This window comes from Megalopta genalis, chromosome 12 (genome assembly GCF_051020955.1).
Source record: "Megalopta genalis isolate 19385.01 chromosome 12, iyMegGena1_principal, whole genome shotgun sequence".
Lineage (NCBI taxonomy): Eukaryota > Metazoa > Arthropoda > Insecta > Hymenoptera > Halictidae > Megalopta > Megalopta genalis.
In genome coordinates, this window is record NC_135024.1 from 12,429,907 (window position 1) to 12,442,288 (window position 12,382).

The following is a 12,382-nucleotide window of genomic DNA, read 5'->3' on the forward strand; positions in this document are numbered from 1 at the left end:
TTATGAAACACGGCCAAATTGTGGCCCCTCGTTGAAACAACAGCACAGATAGGTAATGCAATAATAAGAGCGTATGAAGATGGATATAAAAATTCTATTCATATCTTTAAACATAGTTCTTTATAAATTCGCTCACACAAATACCGTTATGTAACAGATAGCTGTAAACAAAAATGTTTATTAGGCGTGTGTTCTAAGCAAGAACATACTGTGAACGTATTGTGTACTTGAATTTTTTCTGTGTCTCGATTTATGGAACAGTTGGCATCTGTGTTTCATATCCATGGTACGAGAATGGTGTTCCATATTAGGCACATGTTCGTACTTTACCAGTTTACGCATATTAGTTTTTGTTCATTAAGTTATTTAGAAACATCGATCCATCGAACGATGGTATAAATAGTCAAAAAATCGTTCCATGATACGTATCTTAGTGCTTTCTATTAGGTCATGTTCCTTAACACTAAATCTACCATACTTTTTTTGAGATTGTTGAAATTATGGAGACTCTTCTTTAACCATTTAATTAATTTTGACAAGTATACTGTTCGTAACTAGACTGCGGATCTTTATGCAAAATAAAAGGTATCTTCGTCAAAATAGATATTTTTTTCCATTTTTAATGATTTCAATGAGTTGAAAATAATACATAGATGCCTTTAAATTCTTTCAGTATTTTCGCAGATCTATTTTTATTATAAATGCATAAACTCTGCAATCTAGTCATAACCCAAAATATTGTCATTTCTTCGCGACGAGTGTACTCATTAGAGGTAGCTTTGATATTCTTTATTAAGTGTATAAGTATAAAAAATATTTTTATAACATACGTATTTAAAATTTCGATACATATCGATACCTGCTATTCAGTACTTTGGCATTGAATTGATTGAATATCATCAATAATATCTGGATCGATTCCCTCACTGGTTAAAAGACAATTTGACGCAGGTCACCGCTCTAACATACGGTTGATTCAGCCGACCTGGATGTGGTTGATCTTAAAGATCAAAATTTCCTTTACGAAATCGATCGTAGTATTTTCTGCACCTATGGAACGATGGACTTTCCCCGTGAATAGTACAAATATTGTTTGCAGCAATCCATGCGGTATCCCTTTGCGAAACTCGTGTAGTATAATATGCTGAAAATGAGCACGCGGCTTATTCTGTAAAGAACGAAATGCTTCGGTAACTTTTCCTCTCGAATCTCGAACTGGACTCCATGTTTACAAACCGCATCGTGAAAAGTATAACCGTGTGCACGGCACGGACTTATGGGACCGCCTAATATTTGCAATTATTTTCGGATGCAGTGGTACAAGTGACGAGACGTTGCGGATGATTTTCGTTTGCTTGTAAACGGAGTATGGAGCAAGGTAGCTGGAAACTGCGGTTCCCGTTTAATTAACTCGTCGATCGAGGATCCATTAGCGGCGGCAGGTCCTTCCGATTTCCTCGAGACACCGGAGTCCCGGCTGCGGATCCGGAAAGCCGCGTGTAATGCCCGCTTTTAAGCCCCGATTACACGCGCGACCCGCCCGGATCCGTAAGAGGATTATATTTCGACTTTGTTGTGGCGCTCGAAGACGTTCGTTAGCGAAATCATTGTTGCGACGATCTTCTCCTTCTTCGGCTGGCATCGTTAGCGCTTAAAACGGGAAACCGCGCTCCTTGGATTCGGTAAATTCCTTCTATGCACGCGCTCCTCCTCCTCGGCAACCTCGTTCCTGCTCCTTCGTTGCCATGTAAACCAGCTTTTTACACCGTTGTGTCAAGATTCCCGGTGCTAACGTACAACAAACTACCTCATTGGTTCTCGGAGTTCAAAAATCGCTTTCTTCGTTCGTTTGAAAAAGTTATTTGGCGAGCGGAACTTCGAATCAAGGGGGCCTTCTACCGTAGAACGCGTCTTGTTTTCTGGCCTCTTGTGGTATCTTTTTTTATAGAGAAACGATACAACTTGCATCGGCGTCTTTCATATACGGGACGCCCATGTCTATAAATGTCCTAGAAAATATCTCGTAAATGGTTGAAGGCTCGAAAAAGTTTAATACGAGAAATTTACACGGCTTTAAGTCAGCTAAAGGTACACGCAGATTATATTTTTTTTATTCTGAGTTACAGAGGTCGACTCAGTTTTTTTCAAATGGAAATATATAACTCTTTTTTGAATATTTAGTTAGTAATCAAAATGGTATTTTCTTAAAAACTGCTATCGGTAGCTTAATTTAGCGCGAAATAAGACTAAAATATTTCTGTTTTCGTCTAATACATTTATAAACGTGAGCACTATTTAATTTGTAAGAAAACAGATTAATAAAGTAATGCTAACATCAAACAAAAATTGAAAAATTTTCTTTTTACGTTACAATGGAATTAAGAAAACCATTCTTAATATATAACTGAAATTATTGTAAACAAAATTCGCGAACTACTTAAATTTGTTTTTAACCCATTATCCGCCAATGTCCCATTTTTGGGACACTTTTTCAAATTTTTTTCTTTTAAAAACTGCAACTTCCAAATAAGATACAGGCATTAAAATAATGAGAACAATCCCGCTATTTTGTTTTAAATCATTGTAAACTTCTGGTTGAAACTAATAAGCTCAATTTAATTTTTTTTATATTTTTGAATTGCGGCGAGTAATGGATCAATATTGTTTATTTTCGAATAATTTATTACAATATAACGACGCAATTTCAGACAGAAAAAAGGTGTACGGGAATGTGTAAATATCGTAACGTCGTTTTTTTTCAAACGTCGCCCGTCAAATTCGAGTTTGGCACAGAAAATGTTTGCGGGCGAGACTCTTAATTTCCACTTAACGGGTTAAGAACGAAAGTGGGCCAGCATTTAAGCATCTCGCGGCTTCTTGATTCCGATCGAAAAGTCATTCTTATTTGGTGTTCTGAATTTTCTGCTGCAGATTGCCAACGGTGAACTATTCATTGATCTTTTTTTTTTTAAGGAATCGAACACGAGGCTTTTCGGAGAAGCTCATCGATCATCCAATTTCACGGACGGTCACAGTTCCGCCGAGCGTTCCGTTCTTCCCCTTTTCGACGATTTTTACCCCGCGTATTCCTTTTTTCCGACTCGCTATTACGCTGATCCCCGGGTTTCCGTGTCGCTGCAGTTCCTGCGGGACGTCCGACACGGCTGTCCAAACTGTTACTTTGATTTATCGATCTTAATTAGCTCCTACGGAAATCACCGGCGTGTTTTCCCCCGCCGAGCCTCAGGTGCGGTCCCCAGAAATCGCAGGAGCCGTTTCTAGGGACAAAAATATAATTGGCCTCGATCGCCTCGACTGCAACGCGATTTCGTCGCTGCAATCCGGGAGGGGATTTGTCCGCGTGATTGATCGGTCGAAGATCTTCGGACGAATATTCTCCCTCGTAATTCGTAGATTTCATAGGAGATCGCGGGAATTATGGTGTCTCGAACTCGAAGACAAGTTCGATTGGGCGTCCCACGAGGGAGTTCTGCGCGGGCCACTTCCGCGCGCGCGATAAAATCCCGAGGAATCGGACTGTGGCAAACTTCTCCGCTCGATCCCGTTCAAGTTTTTGCCCCCTTCTCGGCGTCCGTTTATGGTTTGACTGCCCTCGGATGGCACTTTAGGGAAATACAGGAGGAAATCCGCGCCGTTGCTCCACTCTATCGGGAACCGCTACAGCCTATTGTGTATTATTAGCCAATAAAACCCGGTTGCTGTTTGTTCGAGACACGCATCGCTGCCTCCTACGATTCCTCCTCGACTTTCGGCCCCCTCTTTCTTCGCGCAATGCATCTTGTTAGCGAAACTGCCTCCATTTCCAGCTACACTTCGCCTACCACAAGCCTATCGACAGGTTTCCCTGCATCGTAATCGTTTCTGATCAGGATGAAATAAATAATCGAGGAACGCAGTGTGAAATAAATGAACAGCTTCTACCACTGTTGCACTTTGTGTAAAAAAACGAGAGTTATTCTGTTATTATATTACATTATGATATTATATTATGGTATTATAGATACGTCTGAACAAAGTGACTCATTTAACTCTACCGCCTTAATTTCTCTTGTAAACTATTTGTTTTATAAAAAAAGTTATTTGGTATAAAGAGGAGCATAGACGGCAACAAATTATTGTTCGCTATTTTAGTCTTTTATTGAAATATGAAGCTCACTGGGCAACATATGAAGCACGTACACATGTATCACTCGCATTGCTTGATCATTATTGCATGCTTGCATTGATTGTAATTGACAACATTTTGAACATTTCTTGCATTGAAAAGCAATTAAAAAATATCTCGATAAACATCAATTTTTGAACCCTTTATATTTTGTTAGTCTGCATTTAATAGACTTTCGAATGGTATCAAGATGATCCTCATATTTGAATGAAAAATAAAAAAAAAAAAATTTGAATTGTTGCCGCGTATGATTCTCTTCATTCCAAACAACTTTTGTCCGAAACACTTTTCTATACAACATGTAGTTTACGAGGAAAATTAAGGTGAAGGAGTTAAATGGCTCATCCTATGTACAGGGTGTCTCAAAGTGTGATCCCTAGAATATTTTCTTCAATTTTGAAAAATTTCAAAGTTTTTTATGTTCAACTTGGATGATATCAAGTGATCAGTATCCTATTTTTTCTTAAATATTATTTTTTTCTCGTAGTTTTCAAGATCATTGAGGTTTTTTTTTTACAAAAATAACTATATAGATCTTCGCGTCGCATCGTGCAGTTCATAAAAGATACATTTAAACATGTGATGTGACATGATCTTTAAATGATCTTGAACACCGAAGACAAAGGTCAAACATAAATTTTGTTTGCCAAGAACAAAGTCATTACACAAATTCCATGATCAATTTATCTCGGTATTTTTTGTGCTACAAAAGACATTTCAACAGATTTACAATTGCTAGCATTTTTTGTACGGTCTGAATTCTCTTTACAAACGAAATTTAAGTTTGACCTTCATCTTCGAAGTCCAAGGTTATTTGAAGATCACGGCACAGCACACACTGAAATGTATTCTTTTGCAAGCTGCGCGATGCAACATAACATACCAAAAACAACCCCTATAGGGTACTGATCACTTGATACCATTTAAATTTCACATAATAAAAGTTATTGACTTTGTCAAAACTAAAATAGATATTCTGAGATACCTTGTATATTTTAAAAACTAGATGGTACGTAAGTTCGTTGTTTAATTGCTTTTTGAATTCGCGAACTTATTACTATTGTATGCGTTCGTAAAATCATTACAGTACGAAAGTTCGCAGCGATGGGGTTGAACGACTCTACCACAAAGAAATTCGCCATTCTAATTAGTACTTTTTAATTTGGCTTTTCATCAGGATGGAATAAATAACACCGGTGGTGTTGCAGTCGTTAAACATGCTTGCACTTTCGTGCGGGAGAATGCAAAACATATGTAGTAAATTCTCTCTAATTAACTTTTAGATCAGGGGTGTCAAACTCGCGGCCCGAGATGAACATTTTTGATGTCAAGTATCAGGACGTAAACAATAATTTAACTTTATATATGTTTATTACAATGTACTAGTCAAAATAAAAATATTTGTTTCTATAAACATTGATTTCTTTTGCGGCCCACCTAAAGTTAAGCATTGTTTATTTGGCCCAAGTTAGCTTCCGAGTTTGACACCCCTGCTTTAGATTGTGCACAAAAATGGACAATTTGGGAAGAGGAGACACGATTATTCGAGCCTTGCGGCTCGTTTTTATAGTTATTGACAATCGGTAATTATAAAAACGAGCCGCAAGGCTCGAATGATCGTATCTCCTCTTCCCGAATTGTTCATTTTGTTCATTGAGCGTCAATTAGGTAGAATTTACCGTATTCCAAATGGTAATAGCCCTCGACTACGAATCTCTGATCTTTTAAGCGGTCAGCAAGGTTTTCTATTCTAGTATTTTATAGCTAATTAGTGTCGTTGAAATTCCCGACTCGTTCTAATACGTTTGCTCAAGAAAGCACGGTCGCCCGATCCGAAGGGGATGATTTACAGCGATAGGGTTAAAAGACTCGGAAAAGGGGTAGCCGCTGATTCTCAGTCGTCCCCACGCGTCCCTGATTAGCCCAGGTTTCCTCGCATTTCCGATTAAACTCGATAGCGAACGATCCTATCGTGTGCACCCTCCCGGCGACGATGTAATTGAAGGATCCAAGGGTGGACATTTGAATTCATTTCGAGTATCTACCGGTTCCTATCCCTTCGTGATTCCCGGAAACGTCCAGGCGTCCGAAATCCGATTGTTTTGCTTCTTGCTGGTCGCGGAGACTTGCACTTTGGCCCTGCAATCGCGCCAGAAGACAAACGAACGTCGTTAGAAAATTTCTTCGACTCGTTAGCAGTTTATCAGAGATCGAGGATTGCTTCGACCCCTGAAATCTATTTCTCAGCACGCAAATAGGATAATGGGATGAGCTAGTTATTGTATGGCGATCGTTTGCTGAGCCTGTGATTCGCTTTCGAGCACAAACATTTACATTTACAATTTACATTTATCGAATAATACATGTTAAATTGTTTTATTCAGAAATAAACAACATGAAAGAATTTATTAGTTAAACATTGTATTTATTGAATAAGACAAAATGAAAGAATTTACTAGTTAACATTGTATTTATCGAATAAGACTTATTATATTTTTTAATTAGAAAATAAACGAAATGAAAGGATATAATAATTAACTTTTTATATTTATCAAAAGACATATTACATTTCTTTATTAAAAATTTAACAAAATGAAAGAATTTAATAATTAACCTTATATTTATCGAATAATACATCAAATTCTTTCAATTCGTTTATTTTTGAATAAAAAAGATTGAATATGTTTTTTTCGATAAATATACAGTAAATAAGTAAATTCTTTTCATTTTGTTTACTTATTAATAAAAAAAATTAAATGTCTTATTCGATACCCACAGTAACCGGCTTTACTATTCCAATCATTTTCTCTCGCATTAAAGAATGCGTTCGATCCTTGGAGGATCTCTTCGCCGAGGAATCGATGAGGGAGGGGCAGTAACCGCGCGAGCTATCGTTCTTTATTTAGGTGATCCCGATCGCTAGAGAGTGGCTCTTCTTGTCGCGAAACGGCGCGATACCCGCGTAATTAGGCTCCCCCGGCGCGGCTCGGTGGACATTCGAATTCATTCGGGGTCAGAACGTAGCTCTAGGGGGTTGGCCGACAGCCCCTTTACCGGGCAACTGTCTGAACATGACGTAACGCTCCTGAAAGCCGTTCAGCCCGGTTTTTGCGGTGTCCGGCCAGCAACAATGGCCGCTTCTTACGCCGCTCTGGTCACCGTATATTATTAATTACTGTATTAATCTCGCCGGCCGTAAGCAATCTATTATACATGGGATAAGAGCCCCGGCGGCTAGGCGTCGGCGTCGGCGTCGGCGTCGTCGGCGTCGTCGTCGTCGTCGTCAAAATGCCCGCCCACGCGGCTACCCTCCGCCCCGACACCCTTTCTCATTCGGTGACTTTGTAACTTCGCTGCTCGATGTAATCTGACCCCGAAGGGTGTTAACGAAGGGTGGCCGCGGGCAGGGTGTTAAAGGAATCTTGAAATTGCCCGGCCCCCGACGAGGCCTTCGATCGATTTCGGGGGTAGTTTTCGTGGAACCTGAAATCCAATTTTCTAGATCTACCTAATCGAGGACTGAACAAGCGTTTTCTTCCGTTTTTCTTTAGATCTCTGTCCGGCCTGCATGCTGGCCAGGGTCGAGCAGGAGCGTCTGGAGAGCCTGAAGTACGACAGAGCGACGATCTACGTGAAGTGCGTGGAGGACAACGAGGAGTCAAAGTCTGAAACCGACACGGAGGTGAGTAGGAAGAACGGAGAAACGACCGTGCAACATTGTAGCGGCGCGGGGACGGCGACAAGGGATTTTTGTTAATAGTGCCGAGTCACCGAGTCTCCTGGAACCGGTCCAGATTGATGCCGGTCGATAAGGAGATTGGCCTCATCTCGTCCATTTCGCGATAATAATCGTCATTACGTTTCCGTGGCGCGACCACAGGCCCACACCTGCCTCCTTCGGATCCTCCCTTTTTATCCTCGGGCTGGCCAAAGTGTTCGGGCTCGAGGGACCATGCGTAGATGAAGACTTTATAGCGGAATGTAATGGTCACTCTGGTTTGCTCAGGTGGCGGCAAAGAGACCGAAGATGGAGAACGCCAGGCCCTCGAGGACCCGGAGGAACCTGAAGGGCTCGCACGAGCTCAAGGTCTCCTCGGAGATCACCCTCAAGGAGCTGAAACTAATGGTGAGTACTCGCAACCATTTATGCGCGCGTTTGAACTTTCAAGTTGAAAACTCCGTAGTCTCCGGAAAGAATTTTTCACAGATACGAACAGCAATTTTGTTAATCGATATATAGACTGCGGGTCTTCATGCAAAATAAAAATTATCTTGATCAAATTGCAACGTACACGAAACGCATATTCTGTCTTTAATGATTTTAGTAAGCTGAAATAGTGATAATCGATTTTCTTAAATTCTTTTAATATTTTCATTGTTTTGAGCGTCATTTAAAATCCATCTTTTTTATCAAAGCATAAAGTTCGCAGTCTATTAATTAACAATACGCTAAAATTAACGATACTTATGGACATTCTTAGTTTTATTCATCAGTTTTTCGGAAACGTAATTTTGAAGATGCTTCTTGTAGATTTATTAGATTTTTCGTTGTTTCTACTATAATAGTAATTTATTTTATGTAATTGCCAAAAGTTTTATAATTTGATGGTAAATTGCAGTACATGGTATATTTCAAAACAATGTGGAATACGTAATGCAACAAGGGATACCTTTTTTTCTGTTTTGCACACACTTTCTATTTCTTAGTGTGGACTTTACTCAGCTTTCGTGGAGGAAAATTCCTTGAAAAGTGTTATCATTGTTCTACTTGTAAACGATACGGTGTGTTACCAGCAGACATTCTTACATGGTTTTGATGATCAGAAGTAAATCTTTGTAAAATTAGAAGATCTTTGTAAAATTAGTGCCTCCATATCTGATCAAGATTTTGAAACGAGCAGGTATTTCTGATTGTTAAAAAACGTGGAAGTATGTACGTTGGATCCACGCAAAACTTCAACATCCGTTAAATATATTTTAATAACTTTTTACATAATTTCTCATCAGTAAAGTAAAAGATAAGTAATTATCTTGGAGATCTATCCCACCCAGAGTTGGGTAAAATGTAATCGAAGATGTTACTAATGATTATGACTTCAATGGTTTGTGTAATAATGATTAACAGTTAAAGAATATTAATTGTACGTAGAATACACGATGGCTAATGGCTGGTAATTATGCATTAATTTCATGATTGACTAACGATAACTCGGTCATTAGTCGTTTGTGAAAATCTAATTAAATTAGTCATTAATTAATGTTATAAGGAGCAATCATTAGTTATTAAACTATATTGCAAGAATTGACTAGAAATAAATATTAAGGATGTATAATCATTCTTTAAAATTACTAATACGTAGGGGGATTGTGTAAATAACAATTTCTAAGCACAAAATAATTCTATCTATGTTAATGGAATTAACAGAAATTTACATTTTGTGTGAACACAAAGAACAAATGAATTTATTCATGCTTGAGTAAACAACAATTTTTAATACAATATAATTATAATGTTCCCTGGTCTAAGTGAACGTATTAAGTAAACAAATGAGAATTCGCCTTTATAAGTACTCTAATTTGAAAGTTTTTGTCCGATTTTTATTTATTCGATTGCGATAAGTCGTGCTAATATAAATTATTAATGACTAATGACTAACGATTATAAACGATCACGATTACTAATGGTAACTAAGAATTAATTCTGTTCTTAACTGTGACCAATGAAAGTATTTGTATCTAACGTGACTAACGAAAGCATTTAGTTTCGACAAAACATTTGTATCTAATGACTAATTTATTCTGACTATATCGTCGAAAAATGCCCAACTCTAACCCCACCAACAGCCAACTCTGCTTCGAATAATTCTGAATAACTGCGCTACCGACGGCTAGACGGTCATCCGGAATGATCCAGAAACATTGCCGATCTCTTCGAGTATCCGTGTTCGGATTTTAGAGGAATAGCGTATTGAATTACGAGTGTGGTTAACCATTGTTCCGCGATCGAACGTAGTTGCTGACAATGACAGTGATCATTGGGTAATTGAAAGAGATTGCTGTAGCCGGAGAAAAGCATCGTTTTACGAGGGTTTCTGGGACGAAGACAGAGGTCCTCCTAAAGTCAGACACTCCCTGCAACACAGAAAGGGAGCAATAGGACGATGAAGAGAGGAAGAGAGAGAGAGAGGTTCGTCGGGTTTGTTCGGTGGACGAAAGTAGTAAAGCCGTAGTTATGGCTGGTTAGCATATGCCCGGGCCCCGGCAGTGTGCTTAAACTATTAAGCGTATTTATATTGCGAGGCTGCGCCCGTCTCCTTCTCCTTCTTCGGGGCCACCGGCAAAAACCCGAAAGAGCATAAACCTCGCGCTAATAACAGGCCTCTCCGACTTCTCCACTCCACTTCACTCCACTTCGTTCGACTCTCTGGGCCTTCCTTCCTCCCGTGCCCGGTCCCTCTTCAACTCGGTCCCCTTCCTCTCTCTCTCTCTCTCTCTCTCTCTCTCTCTCTCTCTCTCTCTCTCTCTCTCTCTCTCTCTCTTCCTCTCTTCAGGCCTTCTCTTCTTCGAGGTGTTGCTTCCGCCCTTGTGCTTCGACTTTCGCGAAGCTGCGCCGTATCATCTTCGCTCCGATCTCTGCTGGATTTTCTGAGTCTTCTCTGTTCCGCGAGAAACAGGACGTCAATCTACCCGGCGGATATCTTCGAACCGCGAAAACGATTTTAATTGATTGTAATTTGATTTATTTCTGCGTACGAGAGTAAAGGACACCTATTTTGACAATAACAGAAACGAAAGCGTATCTTATCTTGAATGGCGGAGGATCTGTAAATTAGGTAATCAGTTTATAAAGACTTGTTTGAAATTTTGTAATATCAGCTGCAAATATGTCTATCTTGTCGCTATTGTTGCCAACGAATTGAATTATCCTGTAAAACGGATCAATCACGCTAAATCGCAATGAAGGTTCTAATTTTGATTTTGTTCCGAAGTGCTTGCATTTCTCTTTTGATTGAGTGTTTATTTATTTATTTATTTACTAACGGGTATAAATTCTTCGATACATAAAGTTAATTATACATCATAGGTGATATAATGTTTATATCAATGTATAATATTTAAACTTATGGTTAAATCTGAACAAAGCGATACGGTCACAATATTTATTTACATTTATAAAAATCCTATTCAGGCAGGATTGTAATACTTCTTAGAGGAGAAAGATAGTTTATATGAGGTCATTAAGTATGATATGCATAGATTATAGATATTTATATATATTTATAGATATTTATCGTATAATTAGAGTTACTTGCATGCTTGTACCATTGCATTACGATTTCTTTTGCAGTGGCGTTGATCAGCATTTTTTCGTCCTTAGTAATTCCTTTAGAAGAGCGAGAGAATGTTTGATTCTTGTATATCTTCACTCGCATTCCTAGATTTTCAGAATATAGTAATCAAATTTTGTTTCGATTGCGAAAAAATGTAGAACATTCATATTTAATTGATCATGTAAGAGATCGTCGCCACGAGACAGACTCGTTGTTATAGTGCAAGGGGTTAAATATTAATGCTAAATCTACTATGCCGGTTAAAATCACCGGTCTTACATTTTTTGTTTTCAAATTTTTGAGATTACGAAGACTTCTTCTTAAGAAACGATTGACTAAATGCCTTTATTGAAGTTTATATTATAACAAAATAATACATGTTTTGAGATTACGAAGACTTCTTCTTAAGAAATGATTAACTAAATGCCTTTATTGAAGTTTATATTATAACAAAATAATACACGTTAGTCACAGCTCGGTTGGTTTAGTGTTAAGGTGAAAGATGTATCGTATGTCTACTTTTAATCCGTTAAGGGTCGAAAATCAACTCCAGAATTTCTCATGAAATTTAAGCCATTGAATGAACATTAAATCTACAGCCGTAACGTTCAAAACGGTCAGTTTCACACTTTTCATTTTAAAATTGCAAACGTTATAAAAACTTGTTTTATAACAAGTTTATGGCATCGTGTTGTTGAAAGTACACATTGAGTTAGAAGTGTTTTATACAATTAGTGTAACCATTAGTATAACCATTTAGACTAATAAAACGGATGCCGAAATTAATCCAAGAAATAATTAAAAACAGTTGAGAGAGAGAAGATAAGAGAAAATTTAATTTTCTTTTATAAAATAGACGTTATTT

At 38.3% G+C, this 12,382-nt stretch overlaps 1 protein-coding gene across 4 annotated transcripts in view; it reads left to right on the forward strand.

Moving 5' to 3' along the window:
- The window catches only part of LOC117222925 (ubiquitin carboxyl-terminal hydrolase 48), a 137,802-nt gene that overhangs the window by 54,888 nt on the left and 70,532 nt on the right, over positions 1-12,382 (forward strand). For all 4 annotated transcript variants that reach the window (XM_033474960.2, XM_033474959.2, XM_033474961.2 and 1 more), the window contains 2 exons: positions 7,738-7,868; positions 8,193-8,312. In XM_033474960.2, the coding sequence (XP_033330851.2) occupies positions 7,738-7,868; positions 8,193-8,312 (251 nt within the window). The remainder of the gene's footprint in view (positions 1-7,737; positions 7,869-8,192; positions 8,313-12,382) is intronic.